This window comes from Protomyctophum bolini (genome assembly GCF_963924005.1).
Source record: "Protomyctophum bolini genome assembly, chromosome: 11".
Lineage (NCBI taxonomy): Eukaryota > Metazoa > Chordata > Actinopteri > Myctophiformes > Myctophidae > Protomyctophum > Protomyctophum bolini.
Genome location: NC_137872.1, coordinates 24,320,015 through 24,338,822, shown reverse-complemented (window position 1 = coordinate 24,338,822; position 18,808 = coordinate 24,320,015). Strand labels below are relative to the sequence as shown.

The window sequence follows — 18,808 nt, the reverse complement described above, 5'->3', positions numbered from 1 at the left end:
TGTAGCCGGCTGGAATTGAGCCTTTGGGGCCACCGTAGACTGGCTGCCCTGCCACTTCCTTGTCAATCAGTGTTGACTATTTAAAGGCCCTGCAGTCTAACAAACAGGTTTCTTGGTGTTGGCTGTGGGTCCTGAGATCATGTCTTAATTGTGTTTTATCTGTCCCTGCCTTGGTGAGTAACATGATGGATAGATGTTATTTAGATTGTACTAAATAAGTGTTTTCTAAATAAGTAATTTAATTATTTGTTACTACCCTACCCAGTGTGAGTTCATGTGCCTGGAAGCGATGAGCTCATGTGCTCGATGTGAATGAACACAGACTCAAATAGGTATATACATATCAAATTGTTGCAATGATTTATTTGTTTAACTTTATAGTGTACTAAATGTTTTGTTTTCACTTCCTTAGATGTCACCACTGCTGTTTGTTTTGTTTGTTTAGACTGATTTTAGTGTTTGGTGTTATTTAATTGAGCCATTTCCTCTTGTTTTCCTGCATGCTGTGTGGTTCAGTGCGTGTGTTTAGTTTTGTTCTTAGTTTTTTAAGATATTGTTCGCATTTTACTGCATTATATGACATTGGTCTAATAAGTATTTGTTATTCCATACTGTTCTTAAACAGTATGGAATGGAAATTCCTGTGTTTTGGAACTTTGTCTGAAGTCCTTATAAATAACTTGCATTTGTTGGAACCCTCTCTTCATGTAATTCCTTGAACTATCTCAAGGTGGCGTAGTCATAACTATAAAAGTAAATCCTTTGCTACACTTGGTTACAGATAGATAGATAGATAGATAGAGGCAATACTCCTCAAATATCCATATTTTACTGTAATTTATAGCGCCCCATCAGGCTGACCTTTCCTCTAGTGCCACTCAAGCCAAAATGTCAACTCATATCTCATAATCTGATTGCAGAATGAACCCTACTGATTTTGGTGACCCTATATCCATGGCTTTTCCTCCGGCCCAGAGGCCACATAACATTCATTCAACCTTTATTTAAATTCTCTGAGGGAGACACTCATTTACAATGATGCCGAGATGACATGCATATAAACAAACCAATAAAGAAAAACAATAAATTAACAATAATCTGTTAACAGCCACATGTTGACAGCAATCAGTTAAAACAGGTACACAGTAAGTTCCTAAAATGGCCAAGTAATGCTAGGATGTTAAGTTTAAGTTCTTGTTGCAAGAGATTCCAAAAATCAGGTGGACCAACCACCAATGCTGAAAACAGCCTTTCCAAGTTAAGAGTTGGCAAAAGGAACCAGAAGGCCTAGCCAATCACAAGAGCATGTCATATCCCTGAACAGGTATAGACCAGTATTATTGATTTCAGCTATTACAATTCCAAACATGACCCGTTTTAATTACACGTCTATTAGTAGCTTAATGCATTAAAATTGTAGTTTGTGTTTTATGTCCAATATATTTATATTAAATTTCATAGAGTTAACATATGTGTAACTAAACATTTGAAATAAAAAATATATATACTTTTCAGGATTCCAATGAAACTAGCAAAAAATTATTCAGGATTGCAATTACAAAATTGCGAAAATAGCAGATCTACAAGATCTTGTAAATTGGCTTTTTTTGTGACATAGCACGACAAAGTAGGCTGTAGAGCATTCATTTACGGAAAATGTAAAAGAATACGGAGATAAGAGATACTATAATATAGTATCTCTTGTCTCCGTATTTTTTAAGTGGTGCAACCACTTCTACAACCAGCTTGCAATGTCCGTGTACCTGTTTGTGTACGTCAATGAGCACGAGTTTGTGTACGTCAATGAGCACGAGTATGTTACTTATTAATAGCAGAAGCCAGAAACAGAGAGAGGGGTAGTGCTGTGTCTCTAATGAGAGAGAGAGAGAGAGAGAGAGAGAGAGAGAGAGAGAGGGGGGGGAGTTGCACCACTTGGTTCACACAGGTGTGATTTTTTATATGCAGTGTGGCCCTCTGGAGTGAGTGTGGAAATATAGTGGTCCTCCATCGTCAAAGTTGCCCACCCCTGCTCTAGGGCCCATAGCTTTCGAGTCAAACTAATTGGATTCTGGGCTCAGTGTGACGGTTCACGACACACCTGTTGTGCATAATCGATCTGAATAAATCAAGCATCCCCACCTGCACACACTCAGGAAAGAGCCTCTGACATGAGCGGCATATTTCCATCTGCTCTGGCTTGTACCACGTTGCCCTCTCTGCAATAAATGAGTGTTATAATGTCTACCTGTGTTGCTGTCACAGGAGCAAAAGCCACCAGGTGGCGTGTAGCAGGAAAACTGCTACAATTTTCTTTTGCCAACAGCTGTTTGATGGCTGCCAAATGACTATGTGATTGTTTGGCACCGGGCTCCGGGTTGATGTGAAAACAAAAATCAAGGCTGGCAGATTATAAAACAGCTTTTCACAAAGCTGGGCATAGACTGTACGATCGTGTACGGCATACACAAAAAACAATGGAGCTTGCACAAAAACAAATTTCATCCACTGATTTACACTTGTAAACCTGTGATGTGACAATTAAGTTGATTCTGATTCTGATTTTGAGACGAGTCAGCACTTGAGACTCGACTTAGACTCGCCCCTCAAAGACTCAAGACTCGACTCGTGAACAATCTTTATTTTATGTTTTATTTGACGCAGTAATGAATAACATGCCCGAAATGATTGTCCTTTCCTTGTCTTGCACACTATAGAATCTCTGGTGTGCGCAGCCTCAGTCTCTGCAATGTAAACATGGTGTGTGGGGTTTCATGTGGTGTATTATAGACTAGTATGGTTCATTATTCACCATGCTGTACAGTATAAATGCACCGCAGGTCTGTAAATAATCTGTTCTTTTCTCTCTGCATCCACTTGTGGCTTCAAGCCTGATTCTGTATGCGTCCCGCATTAAGTAAGCTTGTAGATCGGCTCTTGTTAAAAGCATTATATCTCTCATTCCATCTCTCCAGCTCTGATTTCCCCCCTCTCTCTACCAACGGTAACAATAACTCATGCACCATTTTGCCTTCCCATCTATGTAAAGTACAGTGCTCTCTCATCCACAGTGGTGGTGAGCTTTTCTACCATTTTGAACAAGAGCTTCTCTACCTACCATGTGAACATGAGGCAGACCAGTGTGCTGATGAGAATCACCACTTGATTGAACATGGCTGAATGGGTCCTCTGGATCGCTCTGTGAAAGTCATTCTTTTACAGATAGAGAGATGGAGAGAGAGGGGGTGGGGGGGGGGGGAACAAAAATATGTTGTATTCTTAAAAGAAGTATACAGTAAGACAGTGGTCCTCAAATGTTCTCATGTCAAGGACCCCCAAATTGATATGTTTTTGGCCGAGTTAACCACATGAACCTTAGCATCTCTATTCTGAGGCGAATATTCCGCAAAAATAGATGATCTAATGCAGTTTGGCTCTAGGAAGCGATTTGATAGTACTGTTAGTCCAAGAATGTTACTTTTCAGGATTCAAATTATAAATTAGCAAAAGCATCAGATCTGCTACTTTTGATACTTTTGTGTGACGTTGTAGTCGTGCAGTGTGATCAAGTAGGCATGTTAATTTACGGAAAAAACACCAAGTTAAAATATGGAGAGGGGTTTCTGCCCGACAACAGCGATATTGTAGTATGCCTATTGGAGAGGACCACAATGGAAATCAGCTTTCAAGCTTTTCGGTGTTTGTCCTTTTTACTGTGTTTTCACATTTTACAAGCGGATACGTAGATCAAAAATTCAATCAATCAATCAGTAGTCCCCTGGGGGGACCCCTCCCCCCCACCGCCTGTCCTGTCAATGAAATATATTAGAGTTTAAATTGTTATATGGCAGAGAGAACACAGTGATTGAAGAGACATTCAACATTGATGTGACACAGAGAGACACCTCGATGCCCCAGCGGAAAAACACCAAACAAACAAAGGCCATACAATGAAAGGGGAAGAAATGGAAATATCTGTTGGAAATGGTGGCTCACTCACTATCATGTTCTCCAAGGCATGTTTGGCCAGCCAGCAGTTGAGAAATACAGGGATGAAGATATTTCTGAGGGAGGGCAAAATCACCTGAAAACAAGAGTAGAAGGAAAGCGTGGTTGTTAGGGTTGTGTGCTCTAGTCATTCGTTTATTTAGTTTCATTTTCATCTTATTGTTTTATTATTACAGTGACAGCGCACAATAAAAAAGTTATTGCACCAGAGGTAGCCATAGTGGCTAATTGATTTTCCTTGGGTAGGCAGACAATAAACAATCACAACACATTAAATAAATGTGAGCATAAATAATCTATATGACAAATGTATAATAAAAACAATACAAGGAAGGCAACCATTGAGGGTGAGACATTTTGTGCTGAATTTAGCCAAAGCTTGAGGCTGGTTGTAAACACTGCAACACAGTCTAATGTTTGTGGGTGAATTGGATTCCATTTCTCCACTACTTTAAAGAAGTCTTTCTGATGCCCAGTAGTAATTAACCCCTTCATTGTTTATATGCAACTGCAGAGTGTGAGGGTGGGTGGTTAATGACCAGGATAAATATACACACTTACACAGTAGGATTCTGACCAGTAATGGCCCCACCCCCTACTACTTTAAAAGTCAGCACCAGGGGCCAAATATAATTCAATTCTGGGGTATTTTTTAAATTATTATTAAAAAGAGGTTAGATGCAATAACTTTTCTTAAATTATTATTTTACCAATGTTTCAACTTTCAACACGATAATAGGTCTTCTTCATAGTATGACACACCCTGAAGAAGAAGACCTATTATTTGTGTTGAAATTTGTGTTGGTAAAAAAAAAGAAAAACCGAGCATGCCTACGAGCTGTGCGACCAGTTTTTATCTCCCGTGTTCAGCAGCAACTCCTCACTACTGATGTGCGGCGCTCCCGTTCCATAATTTGGGGTCCATGACACGGACATAATGTTTGAGAAGCACTGTGTGTAGTGTGCAGTGTGTAGTGTGTAGTGTGCACTGTGTGTGTAGTGTGTCTCCTGATGAGAGAGTCAGTCCTGTACTGAACTGAAGTGAACTCACAGTGATCATGAAGGGCACAGCACTGATCATCTCCAGAATGAAGGGAACGCGTAGAACTTGCTCCCAAACGTTACCCTGGAAAGTAAACACATGTCACACACACACACACACACACACACACACACACACACACACACACACACACACAGATGGGGCGGGGGAGTCAGGGTTGCTCCTTTATCATGGTGACCTTCCGGGATTACCAGATAACAGATCTTGACCGGTGGTCAGAGAAGTGGGATAAATGGCTTGGTTTCTACACTGTGGCAGGCCAGCGGGATGGAAAAAAGGGGATAAAGATTGTGCAAGTCGCTTCTTGCCTTTAAGAGACAGGTGACATGGCTAAGTCGCTAGCTGTCCTCATTCTCTCTCTCTCAGACTGACCTGAGTGTGACCGGGGTGGGTGGACAGGCGCTGCAGAGCCACAGGCATCAATCAGCCCGGAAATGCTGCATGAGCTCCCAGCCTACAGTATAGCCTGGATGAATAAAGCTTCAAACAAGCAGGGGTTCCCTAACGGTGTACCTACAGCACTGTACCTACCTGAGAGCAGTGGTGGACACTACAGTAACAAAGACACTTACTTAAAGAGTACTGTACTTAAGTTAGTTTTGTGAGTATCTATGCTTTATCATTATTGGACACAAATAGCAGATCTACAAGCTCACAAAATGTGTCCCATCGTGGCACATTGTGAACCTGTTGATCTGCTATTTGTAGTGCATTAAGTGGTTAAGGTAGCCTGACCTATTATGAGGTAATTAAGGAGTTGCTGCTAATGTTAACTCACCTTGTAGCTGAGATACAACAGTAACATGGTTTCTGAAAAGCTGATGAAAGCCACAAGCACCTGTAGATACAGAATGAAGAACAAGTGTGCGTGGGGTGGGGGGGACGAGCAAGAGATACAGAGAGAGAGGGGGGAGGGGGGATAAAAGACACAGCGCGACCATAGCGAAGTTAAAAGCTGTATAGTAGAAACAGAGGCATATGTGTGGGTGTGTGGGTGGATCCCGGTAGGTGCTTTTTGAAGATTGATCATCCCAGGGAATGCTTTAAGTGAAGCAATAAACCAGAGGTACTGTGGGGGAGGCTGGAGATGCCTGCTGTCGTCAGTATGTCATTGGTTCTTAAAGTGTCTGGGGGACCCCCAGAGTTCTTCTCTTCTGGGGGTCCCTGGCACAAAACCTTTCGCAGCCAAATAGATGTCACAGTGTCACAAATTCATGAAGATAATACTACAAAACAATAAGCAATGCGTTCAGTGTACTGCTGTAGGCCTACTGTATATCAGCAATAACAATAATAACTTTATTTGTACAGCACCTAGCTATCATACATAAAATGCAGCCCCCCAGGGGTAAGTAAACAGTACATTGAATAATGCTGTGTGTGTGTGTGTGTGTGTGTGTGTGTGTGTGTTTTGAAAATGTGTGTAATGTGTGTAAGGCAGCCCATGCAAACAGACTGCAGGCATGTTTACACAAGCATGTGCTGCTGGTTCACAGTGTCTGACCTGCAGAGCCCAGAGGGGCAGAGGCCTATCCACCCAGATGATCAGTTTCCTACAAACACACAGAGAGAGAGAGAGGTGATGGGACATAAGAAAGAACAAAGGAAAAGGCAGAGAGACAGAAAGAACATCGAGGGAGAGAAGACTTAGTGGTATTGAGAGGCATAGGCCTACTATATGTCACACGGGGGACCAATAAAGAAGATATATTTTGCCCCTGTTCCCTCCACCACATCACAGAGATGCACTATGGTACGCCATAATCACAACTCATGTTCAGGCATTACGTTTAACTCCTTCAAACCGGGAGAGTGTCGGTGTCATTTACAGTTTTACCTTTATTTTGTAACACTTTGGCTATTAAAAAATGGCAGATATGCAAGCTCGCAGCGCATCACTTCATGAGCTATGAGCTTGTAGATCTGCTGTTTTTAAATAAAATCTTTGCTTCTCGGGCCGTCCCTGGAACAAAATCTATTGAGATGGGGGTTGGCGGCCAAATACATAATAATTTTGGGGGTCCTTGACATGAAAAGGATTCTGGGGGTCCTTGACATGAAAAGGATTCTGGGGGTCCTTGACATGAAAAGGATTCTGGGGGTCCTTGACATGAAAAGGATTCTGGGGGTCCTTGACATCATGGAAACATTTTTTTTTTCTTTTTCAGAAGACATTTTGTAGAATGGGCCTCGGGTCTTGACGGGTTAATTGCACTGTTTACAGCCAAGGAAGCGTAGCTGCTGCAGCTGGAGAGAAGAGCAACACTCGCACAGTGACAGTCAAATGTAAATTACAGCATTATGGTGAGAGAGAGAGAAAGGACTTTTCATTTTCTTTCTTTTATTTTCTCTTTTATTCCCCCCCCCCCCCCCCCCCCCCCATGCAGCCCGAGGCACCCCAGGGCTTATCATGACTGCTTGGCTGCCTGTGATTCGCTCCTAGGAGTCTGGCTCAGTGTTGTTGCCAGAATGTGTGAAAGAAATAAGCAACCAGTTCTATGAAAACGAGCCCAAAATAAGTGACTAGGCCATTTGAAGATAGCAGATCTACAAGCGCACAACGTGCAGGTTTTTTTGTTTACCCTTCCATCACCTGCTCTCACTCATTGCCAATCACTCCTGTCCTCACTCACAACTCATTAGTGGCCTAGTGTTGCCAACTTAGCGGATTTGTCGCCATATTTAGCTTCTTTCCAGACCCGCCTAGCGACTGAATTAGTGAAAAGCTTCTGGAGAGAAATCTAGCTACTTTTTCTGGTGAATTGGGGACAAATCGTGTTGACAGTCGCCAGAGATAAAACCCTCCTTTTTCTTCATTTTCCCTCTCTCAGCCTCAAATCCGCTAAGTTGGCAACACTAAAGTGCTCGGCGCGTCTGGCTTCCTCGGCTCGGTTATGTGCACAGAGCAAGGAAATGGTGTTCTGGGCTGGCTCCATATTTTCGTTGCTAGGGGCGCCTAAAAGTCGCTAGGGACACTAGCGCTTTGCGCGCGCATATACCACCCGACTTCTAGAGACTTTCTGAAGAGCCAGTAGCTACTTCCGTTACTGGAGAGTTGACAACACTGTCTGCCCCCTCTGTTATTGTTTGGCAGCAGCAGCAGCAACAACTCCACCTGAGATCCCTCTGTCCTCGAGTCTCAGCAGGCTATGCATGGTTGTGCGTCACTGAAGTGAGTTCAGTTGTTCATGATTGCATATGTTGTACTTTGCTATTGGTAAATTGTGGTAAAGTTAATGAAGTACCAGATATTTACAAGCAACTTTACCTGAAAAAGGAAGCCCAACGTTGCTTATAAGCAGACATGGCAACACTGGTCTGGCTGAGTGGGAACAGGAGGCAGCGGATCTCTTCACTGAGCTCACTCTGTCATGGCCCTTATTCATTTGGAGCCAGAGCTTAGCCAGTGTCACCAGCCTCCAATTAGATCAATGGGTCCCTGAGCACTCCTATGGCACAACCCCAGGACCCCCTAACACCCGCTTAATGCTCCACCCCATCCTCCTTTCTTTCTCTCTCTATCCATCTATCCTCACATCTCCATATTTCAACATTTTTCCTCCCGTAAACTTCCTAATAGGCTACAAGAGTGTCGCACAAAGGCAGTGAAAATAGCCAATCTACAAGCTCACGAACGTGGCATGTTTTGGTCATGCAAGGTTTCCACGCGACAGCGCCGAACATGCTTTGTCCAAACGGGCCAGGCCGTTGATTAGGCCGCGCAGGCACAACATATGTATTATGTTGGCAAATAATCCATACAAGTGGCACTGTGACAAATGGCTGTGGAAATGTAATGTCCAATATCATGCATTGTGAAGCATCGGTTTAAGTCAACTTCCATTGATTGTGTTACACAATAGTCTGGAGCTGGTCCGGTGCTGCCGAAGCTATCGTCCCCCTGGACGCGCGGCTCCCTGACCTTTAGTTCCAGGCCATTGTGATCACTCTTAACCCATTAAGACCTGGGGCCCATTAATTCATTCCCTGCCAATTACTCGGGGCCTGCCCGTGCGCCTGGTGCCTGTCGCGGTTGTGGTTCCAGGCAGATGGAACCACACGCCCCTGGGTTGTCCCAGGGGCGTGCTTTACTTTTCAATACCCCAGGGATGGGTGGGACTGAAATGCCAGTCGATGTGTTAACTACGAATGTCCTCTAAATCCTAACAGTTTTCTGTTGCTGTATATATTGTTGCTGTCGGGCACAAACCTCTTATCTCCATATTTTAACTTTTTGTCGTCGTCGTCGTCCCCCTCCCCACAAAGTCACAAAGTAGCAGTTGTACCTTGGACATCTGGGCACCTCAATTTATAATTGGCTATTTTGTCCAAAAAAAATGGGGTTCTTGTTGCTATGTACAGTACCCTGTACTGTATATAGCAACACTAACACTTTTGTCATTTTTGAATGAATACGTTTTTCAGAAAAACTAGGTCAGGATTTAGAATGGGTTTTTAGAATCGCCCTCAGTCCTAAATGGGTTAAGCATGTAATGATTACTATGTTTACTTTCTTTTAATTAAACATATTTTTAGAATATATATTTCCTTTTTACGTTTTGGACAAAATTGCCAATCTTACATGGAGGTGCACTGCCCAGATGTCCAAGGCGCCCACTTGACCTGTTATCTTGTGGACATAGACATACATTATGAGGTTTCCACCCAACAGAGATGTTGTGCACTGAAGCAGCCTGACTCCAGACATCTCCATTGCAGGCACGTCGCGCTATACCAAACAGATTTGGCATTATGGCTTATGGGTGCTTTTAAACCCTGCTATGCACTTTCCCAAATGTGTATGGCCAAAATAGCAATTTTGGGGAAGGCGTGCCCATGGCCACACCTTATTACGCAAATAACGGTGTCGGACTGTCGGCACAGTGGATAGCAGGTAACGCTGCACCAAAATACCATTTAGGGACAGTGCAAGCTGCCCAACCCGTAATTTGCGGGCAGGGGCTGACTTGCGGGCAGCGGTGCAGGTATTCGCAAGTTTCCACCCGACAGAGGTGACATATAGCTCAAATCTAAAATGACACGGTTGCTTTCCCGGGTCTTAATGGCTTAATTAGACGCCTGCATACTGCATGTGATTCTTACCAATCAAACTCGCTCCAGGCGCGGCCAGAGGCGTTCTGTTTGGTGCAGTTTACTCCGTCCACGCTGGGGGTGGGGTGGGGGTGGGGAGGGAGCAACGCAGAAAGAGAAACATGTGTTAGAACAACGTCCTCTCCAGTGAAGACGTCGGAAAGAAAATGACCATCACCTCACACAGGACTGACCCCATCCTCTGAACCAGTGCTTCTCAACCTTTTCAGGCCGTGACTCACAAAAATAATCACAATAACAGGTGACCCCTCAGGCCCCTCCCAAAGAAAATACTCATATTTGAACAGGGGACAACCTCCAAAATAATATTTGAACAAAATAATCACATTTGAGTTGAGGCATACATTTAGTTTGACTCTGTTCCACAGATAGGCTACACATTGTGAAAATATTAGCAGATCTATAAGCTCACAACGCCTCACATTGCGAGGGGTTGTGAGTTTGTAGATGGTTCCCTCCACTGTGTGTGTGTGTGTGCGTGCGTGCGTGCGTTCGTGCGTGCGTGCGTGAATGTAATGCACAGTCTATGTAAAGCACCTTGGATAAAGGACGTGCTATATAAATGCACCATTTACCATTTAAACTATACTGTCACATACCCAGTCTATATTTGCCCTGGGTGAGGGGAGTGATAAGCAGCCATGCAGGGAGCAAAGCTTTCCCTTATTGGTCAGTTTGGTAGTATCTTCCGTAGGGGTTATTATATAGCAGCTGAACAGTCAGCGCAAGCTAAAGAAGATTTTTTTAATAGTGGTTATACTACCTACTACTACTACTCAAGTACTTTATACTACCTGGGACATGTACTGAAGTACTTTATACTACCTGGGACATGTACTGAAGTACTTTATACTACCTGGGACATGTACTGAAGTACTTTATACTACCTGGGACATGTACTGAAGTACTTTATACTACTTGGGACATGTACTGAAGTACTTTATACTACCTGGGACATGTACTGAAGTACTTTATACTACCTGGGACATGTACTCAAGTACTTTATACTACCTGGGACATGTACTGAAGTACTTTATACTACCTGGGACATGTACTCAAGTACTTATACTACCTGGGACATGTACTGAAGTACTTTATACTACCTGGGACATGTACTGAAGTACTTTATACTACCTGGGACATGTACTGAAGTACTTTATACTACCTGGGACATGTACTGAAGTACTTTATACTACCTGGGACATGTACTGAAGTACTTTATACTACCTGGGACATGTACTGAAGCACTTTATACTACCTGGGACATGTACTCAAGTACTTTATACTACCTGGGACATGTACTCAAGTACTTTATACTACCTGGGACATGTACTGAAGTACTTTATACTACCTGGGACATGTACTGAAGTACTTTATACTACCTGGGACATGTACTCAAGTACTTTATACTACCTGGGACATGTACTCAAGTACTTTATACTACCTGGGACATGTACTGAAGTACTTTATACTACCTGGGACATGTACTCAAGTACTTTATACTACCTGGGACATGTACTGAAGTACTTTATACTACCTGGGACATGTACTCAAGTACTTTATACTACCTGGGACATGTACTCAAGTACTTTATACTACCTGGGACATGTACTCAAGTACTTTATACTACCTGGGACATGTACTGAAGTACTTTATACTACCTGGGACATGTACTGAAGTACTTTATACTACCTGGGACATGTACTGAAGTACTTTATACTACCTGGGACATGTACTCAAGTACTTTATACTACCTGGGACATGTACTCAAGTACTTATACTACCTGGGACATGTACTCAAGTACTTTATACTACCTGGGACATGTACTGAAGTACTTTATACTACCTGGGACATGTACTCAAGTACTTATACTACCTGGGACATGTACTCAAGTACTTTACTTAACGCATTTTGACCTGAGATCAGATTCTAAAAATGTCTTGTATATTTTTATTATTATTACTATTATCCCTATATATATGTAGCCCATTTGAAAATAGCAGATCTACAAACTCACAATGCGTGGCGACAACAACGTATGCCGGGTGATCTCAACTATTGAGCACTGATACTGTAAAGACACCGCTGCTATCGCGCCACCACATTTCCTGACTTTATTTCATGTCATGGTCTTTCGCTCACCAGTCGTGTCTCTGCTGCTGTGGGTTGTCCAACAGAACTCTGACGATGTAGAGGAGACAGCTGAGCACTTTCAGTGCAAAGTTGAACATTCGCACACGGAGACCTGCGATGCAGAAAGAGGAGAGCACACCTGGGTCAAACTAAACACACACATGGCATTGATTGGTCGGGGGCAATAGCTGTTTAGCTGATTGTGGTGAGCTTAGATTCAACTTTAGGTATGGTAATATTAAAGTTATATGCAATGTTAGAATGTTTTGGTGAAGTTGAATTAATTAATATTAGTTAAGGTTAGGGACCGTTTGATAGATTTAATTAATTCTAGTTTGGCGCAGTGGTTAAAGTGCCTCCGCACCACTGCTGAGTCCGGAGGTTCGAATCCACCGCATTGCATTTGTCGAGCGTATATACGAACAGAATAATTGGCCCGTGTTCAGAGGAGGGAAGTCAGGCAGGGGGGGGGGGTGCATTATTTTGTCAATGCAAAGTACTCCTACGGGCTGAGGGCCAGCACCTGTCGGCAGGGAGTGTTGGGTGGGAGGAGTAGGACAGAAGCATGTCCTCCCAGTGGGGGCTCCTCACTGCAGTGACAATGTGGGGAGGAATCAATAACGACTAAATTGAAGAGAAAATGGGGTAAATACATTTGAATTCTTTCAGCTAAGACTCTTATTTTAAAGGCCCAACGGGACCCAAGACGTGAACCGGATGTAAAAAGTGTGTTGTGACTGACCGACGTCTTTTCTCTTTTTGTAAGCGCGGTCAGCGTTTCTTTAGTTATGGGCCATGGAATAAAGCTTGTTTCGACCACAAACGCAATCTGGGAAAATAATCCAAGACAAATGCATTTTTCTAAATCTGATAACGTGGAGGCGATGACGGGTGCAATTTTCACATCCGGTTCATTTCCGAGAGAAACAGCTGGATATTACCTAGCCAACCTACAAAGAAAATGACCATAAGATTTTTTGATTCGGTAATATTATTGTATTGTTATTATTATCATTGTTATTATAATTTAAAGTCTGTATTTTATATAGCTGACAGGATGTGTTTTCATGTCTCCTAACACCAACAGATCTCCAACGCAAACACAGAACAGCCACACAGGTTCCTTTTCCACCTGGGTTGAATCGGCCCGGTTCTTAGTCCATGAGCCAGAACCCCAAAATTGGGACGTTAATTATGAATTGAGTGGGCAAAAAAAACATAACCTATATAAAATTGTTATAGGGTCAAGTAAATTAATATATGATAACCCTTCCACAGTAGTAGCCTTTTCATATTTTCAATTCTTTGCATATTTTCCTATAAACTCATTAATACAATAAAACATTGCCTTCGTGTAAGTAATCAACTGGGGAAGTGTCATGGTGATAACTATTAATTAAGCTACATTATTACCTATTCACCTATCTACTAAATAACTAAATGTTTGATAAATATGAAAAAGCTTCTCCTGTGGAAGGGTTATCATATATTAATTTTCTTATATTGATCCTATAAACAATTTATAGGATCAATATAGGTTTATAGGTTTCAATTGTGAGGCTCTGGCTCATGGACTTTCCTGGTGGAAAAGGGGCCACAGAGTTTGGACAACAAGACGAATAGAATAAACAGAATGCATGGAAAAGGTTGAGGGAAAGCAAGGCACACACTGAAACAAACAGCCAACACTCGAAAAAAATAAAAAAATAAATGTCTTCAAAACAAATCTGCTGATAAAAAAAGGATAAAAAGGGAAACCCGTAATAAACCCCACAGAACGGAGCGGGCGCCCCAAACAATGAGACACGGAGGACGGAAGGAAGCCTCAAACGCAACAGATAACTCACTGGATCTTTGGTTTTTGATGAAGAAGAGCTTGAGGCGCTCCTTGAAAGTGTTTTCATTCACATAGAACTCTACCTGCACCCTGGAAAAAGGGATGGAGAGAGATAGACATAATATAAAGAGACAGAGAGCGAGAGAGAGAGAGAAAGAAGGGGTTAGAGCAGTGGTTCTCAACCTGTGGGTCGGGACCCCCGGGTGGGGACCCCACGTGTTTTGGGAGGACCCCAAAAATTGTCACAGTGAAGTGACAATTTAAGGACTTTTAATACTTTTAATACCTCAAAAAAGAGAACAAAATTGCAACTATACTGTTATGTTATAGTTACTGTACTGAACTCCAGTACTACTCATACTGTACTGTACTGTACTGTACTGTACTCTACTGTACTCTACTGTACTCTACTCTACTACACATACTGTACTCTTACTGTACTGTATGTGTGCTGTACTCTACTCTACTGTGCGCATACTGTACTGTACGCGTAATGTACTACACTCTGTACTGTGCTCGTACCATACTCGTACTGTACTGTATTCGTACTGTACGGTATTCATACTGTACTGTACTGTACTGTTCTGTACTGTACTGTACTGTACTGTACTGTACTGTACTGTATGCATAATGTAGGCTACATGTACTGTACTGTACTCTGTACTGTACTTTGTACTGTATTGTAATGCACTGTACTGTACTGTACTGTACTGTACTGTACTGTGCTCCAGTAGTGTACTGTACTGTGCTTTACTGTACTCTGACATACATACACAGGGATGGACAGACATAGCTGGTAGTTGGAGCGGCTGCACCACTCAAAGAATATGATTACTGCATCAAAAGTAATCAACAAACTATGCTATGGAAACTGGTCAAACATTCGCCAAATTGTCAAATAGTACATGAGGGAAAAAAGTGTCCCCCAGTTCACATACAGTATGATTATTTTGGGGGGGTCACAGCCTGAACAGGTTGAGAACCACAGGGTTAGAGAAAACACCTCACATCATGAGGTGCGCCGTCGCATACAAAGCATGTGTACAGTGGATGTAGAGGGAGGGAGTGAAGGGACAGAACAAGGAGAGAAGAGGGCCTGGGAAATGGAAATGGAACGTGTTGCTGCCAAGGCAGCAGCAAGCAGCCAAAGGGGGGGAATATACCAAAGATTACTGGACACAAAGAAGGTGATAATGATTATTTGAACACTGCTAAGTTAGTAAATGGGACGGTTTGTACTAGGGGCTATGGTATTAAAGACTAATGGCTTTTTGGAGGAAATGGTGCTCTCCTGTTTGTCTGGCAGCCCCACGGCCCCAGACAGCTGCAGTCAGTCTCGTTATCTCCGCTGATTAAATATAGACCAACAAATTACTTCCCTCTGATGTTCATCTCAACATGAGAGTCCATAATTACTGCTCTTTCTCCTTTTCCTATCTTTGGTCATCATTGTGTGACACACACACACACACACACACACACACACACACACACACTGTATGCACAAGAACAAAATACACATCTGAATTTGGGTTATTATAGGAATTATTACACCATTCATAGTTCATACACACATTACGGGTGGCACAGACCACCATGCTCGGTGGTCAGAGAGACGACTTTAAATAAGGCATTTTCCCACATTCCAGTTTTCTGACTTTTTATTTCACAACATATTCCCCAATTTCCACTGAGATTATTGGGTGAATGAATGTGGCCAGACCCATCTTCTCTTTCTGTCATAGTGACATTGTCCTTTGAAGATTTTTTGAGTGGTGCAACCACTCCCTTACGGAGCTATGTGTGTGGCTGGCTGGGTCTGTGCACTATGTGTGTGGCTTGCTGGCTGGCTGGGTCTGAGCACTATGTGTGTGGCTTGCTGGCTGGCTGGGTCTGAGCACTATGTGTGTGGCTTGCTGGCTGGCTGGCTGGGTCTGAGCATAGCATAGATAGATAGATAGATAGATATTATAGAGCAGTGACTGACTGAGACATCGAGCGTGCCGACATCACTTGATTATTCATTTGATTAGCTGCAGTTGCATTGCTTTCTTTCCTGCCATGTTTTTAATGTTACAGTTTATAACCTGCCCTAAAGCAAACTACAAAATGAGTCCAGGGGTTTCAATTCCCCTTTAAAACGGTTTTGTCGTGTAGCAAATCTTTCTTTGGTGTGGACTAGGCTATAGTCTCGCGAAGCCAGACAACTATTCCACAATCTCCGAATGCTACAGTATATAGAGTCTGGAACTACACCTCCTGAATGCTATATAGAGTCTGGAACTACACCTCCTGAATGCTATATAGTATATAGAGTCTGGAACTACACCTCCTGAATGCTATATAGAGTCTGGAACTACACCTCCTGAATGCTATATAGAGTCTGGAACTACACCTCCTGAAAACCGAGTAAGGAAACTGCATTTTCCATTCACGGAAATATATGTTAAAATATCTTTACATTTATTTATTTTTATTTCCATTTCTGCTAAACAACAAGATATGCTTAGATGATTTCTATATTGGGATGAATTTGTGCAACTGTAAAGTGTAACAACTTTAACCATGTTTTATACGTTGGCTAATGGCTATGCAAATCTTTTAAGCAAACATTTTCACCTCAAATCTTTGCTTCTGGGGCTCCCTGACTCCCCGGAACAAATATTTTGAGATGGAGGTTGGTGGCCCAATGTGGGAGGTCTGACATGAAAAAGTTTGAGAACCAGTGATTATAGTTTTTTAAGAAAACTATTATAGGATATAGAAGGCCCACTGCGAGTGGGCCAACAAACTTCTCTAAACACACACATGCACGCATGCACACACACACGCACGCACGTGGATGTCAAAAACAGATGGCTGTTTAGATTCTCCTGGCTCAGAAGGGGGTCTTCCGAGGACTCCCACCATGACAGTAACTAAGCATCTCATTCTCACATGGTCCAGTCACAAACCCACCCCCCCCCAACACACACACACACACACACACACACACACACACACACACACACACACACACACACACACCACTCTGGGGAGGGGGGGGGACACACAAGTTTCTTCCTTGTTGCTATGGTGACAGAAATCCGTTCTCTCTCTTCCACACACACTCTCACACAAACGCACGCACACACACACACGCACAAGCAATCGAGTGTGATAACACACACATGTGATATGTGTTCAGTGATCATTCACAAGCGACAGTCCCCTGCTCTCTCCAACTTGTTGACAGCTGCCTTCGCCCTGACTGTTTGGCACCAGTGATGGAAAACAGAGGCCAGATACCAGAGTAGATGTATTATCATGCGCTGATCCCCATAGACCACCACGGTGTGTAATTGCACTTTCTGATTAGAAAATTACTGTAGCTGATGGAAGGGGCCGTCAGGAATGGATGGCATGCCCTGATGACTAATAGCTGATCTAAAAGCTCACAACACATTAGTGTTGATTTTGACAGCAAATTTTGATTTAAGAGTCTTTTGAATAGATACTGGATGGAATACCCTGATGCCTCTCTACAAGCTCACAAGGCATCACATATTTGATATATCATGCGTTGTGTGAGCTCATAGATCGGCTGTTCTCGCCGTTGTACAAGGAAGTGTAAAGCAGGCTTGATGGTGAGGAAATGAAGGCAGTGTGGTGTGGGAGGTGCTGGTGGAAAATGCTAATGGCTCACAGCATCAGATCTGCCATGGTGGTAATGGACATGTTATAAATGTGTCTCACAGCATCAGATCTGCCATGATGTAATGGACATAAATATAAATGTGAATTATTATTATTATTATTATTATTATTATAAATGTGTCGACTTACAAAGTGACTGCTGCTTCTTCACAGCTTCGTGTCAAAAGCAAGGCTCTCTATAGTAGACTATTGGCTCCTAAAATCAGTGGGTCGGGACCATAGACTGTAAAAAATATGGACAAAGCGTTCCCCGGGTCTAACATGAATGTAAAATGAAGCCTGAAATCCCTTGCACTGTAAGTCGCCATCTTTCAAGATCCGTTTGAGCCCAGTTTGGCCATTGGCTGGCCCAGACAATGAGGCGGGACTTCCCCCCTTCTTCTTCGTTGGTTTTTATTTTGACTCGAGTGGGTGGGGGATCCCGTTCATGAACTGTAACGGTAGCCACGCCCCTCAGAACATGCGCGACTTTATGGTCATTTTTTTTATAAATGGGGCCATCATTTTCCAAAAAGAATATTATGACATTAGAAATGAGACTTTAAACTAGTGACTGGAAGCGAAAAGTATTCATGACCATGTTTATTATGGTAATATACAGTCTAGGTGAAGTTGGGCCCAAATATGTACATGGACTTCTATGGGGCTATGGGTTTTTTTGAGCCCAATGATAGCGCCACAACAGGCCATTATATGAACTTTCATTTCCTTAGTGGCTTCACAAAAAATCTGTCTGACTGCCCCCCTGGTCGGGACCCATGTTCGGGTCGTGGACAAGTCTTGAGTAAATATCAATAAAACAAAAAATTAAATTTCATAAATTAAAAACTATATATATATATATATATATATATAGGCCTATGTGGTGCTAATTTCACTAGCTTGGGTGCCGGGCAAACGTCTATTTTCTTTTTTTGTACTCAGCTAAAACGTTTGGGAAGATGGGAACCACGTACTGCTC

At 42.6% G+C, this 18,808-nt stretch overlaps 1 protein-coding gene across 1 annotated transcript in view; it reads right to left on the bottom strand.

Annotated features, from left to right (window-relative positions):
• kcnt2b (potassium sodium-activated channel subfamily T member 2b) overlaps positions 1 to 18,808 on the bottom strand; it is a gene marked incomplete at both ends in the record, with an annotated part of 81,360 nt that overhangs the window by 38,364 nt on the left and 24,188 nt on the right. The window contains 7 exons of the mRNA XM_080775653.1: positions 3,116 to 3,210; positions 3,998 to 4,081; positions 5,057 to 5,131; positions 5,847 to 5,906; positions 6,573 to 6,621; positions 12,324 to 12,426; positions 14,162 to 14,241. Of these exons, the coding sequence (XP_080631779.1) occupies positions 3,116 to 3,210; positions 3,998 to 4,081; positions 5,057 to 5,131; positions 5,847 to 5,906; positions 6,573 to 6,621; positions 12,324 to 12,426; positions 14,162 to 14,241 (546 nt within the window). The remainder of the gene's footprint in view (positions 1 to 3,115; positions 3,211 to 3,997; positions 4,082 to 5,056; positions 5,132 to 5,846; positions 5,907 to 6,572; positions 6,622 to 12,323; positions 12,427 to 14,161; positions 14,242 to 18,808) is intronic.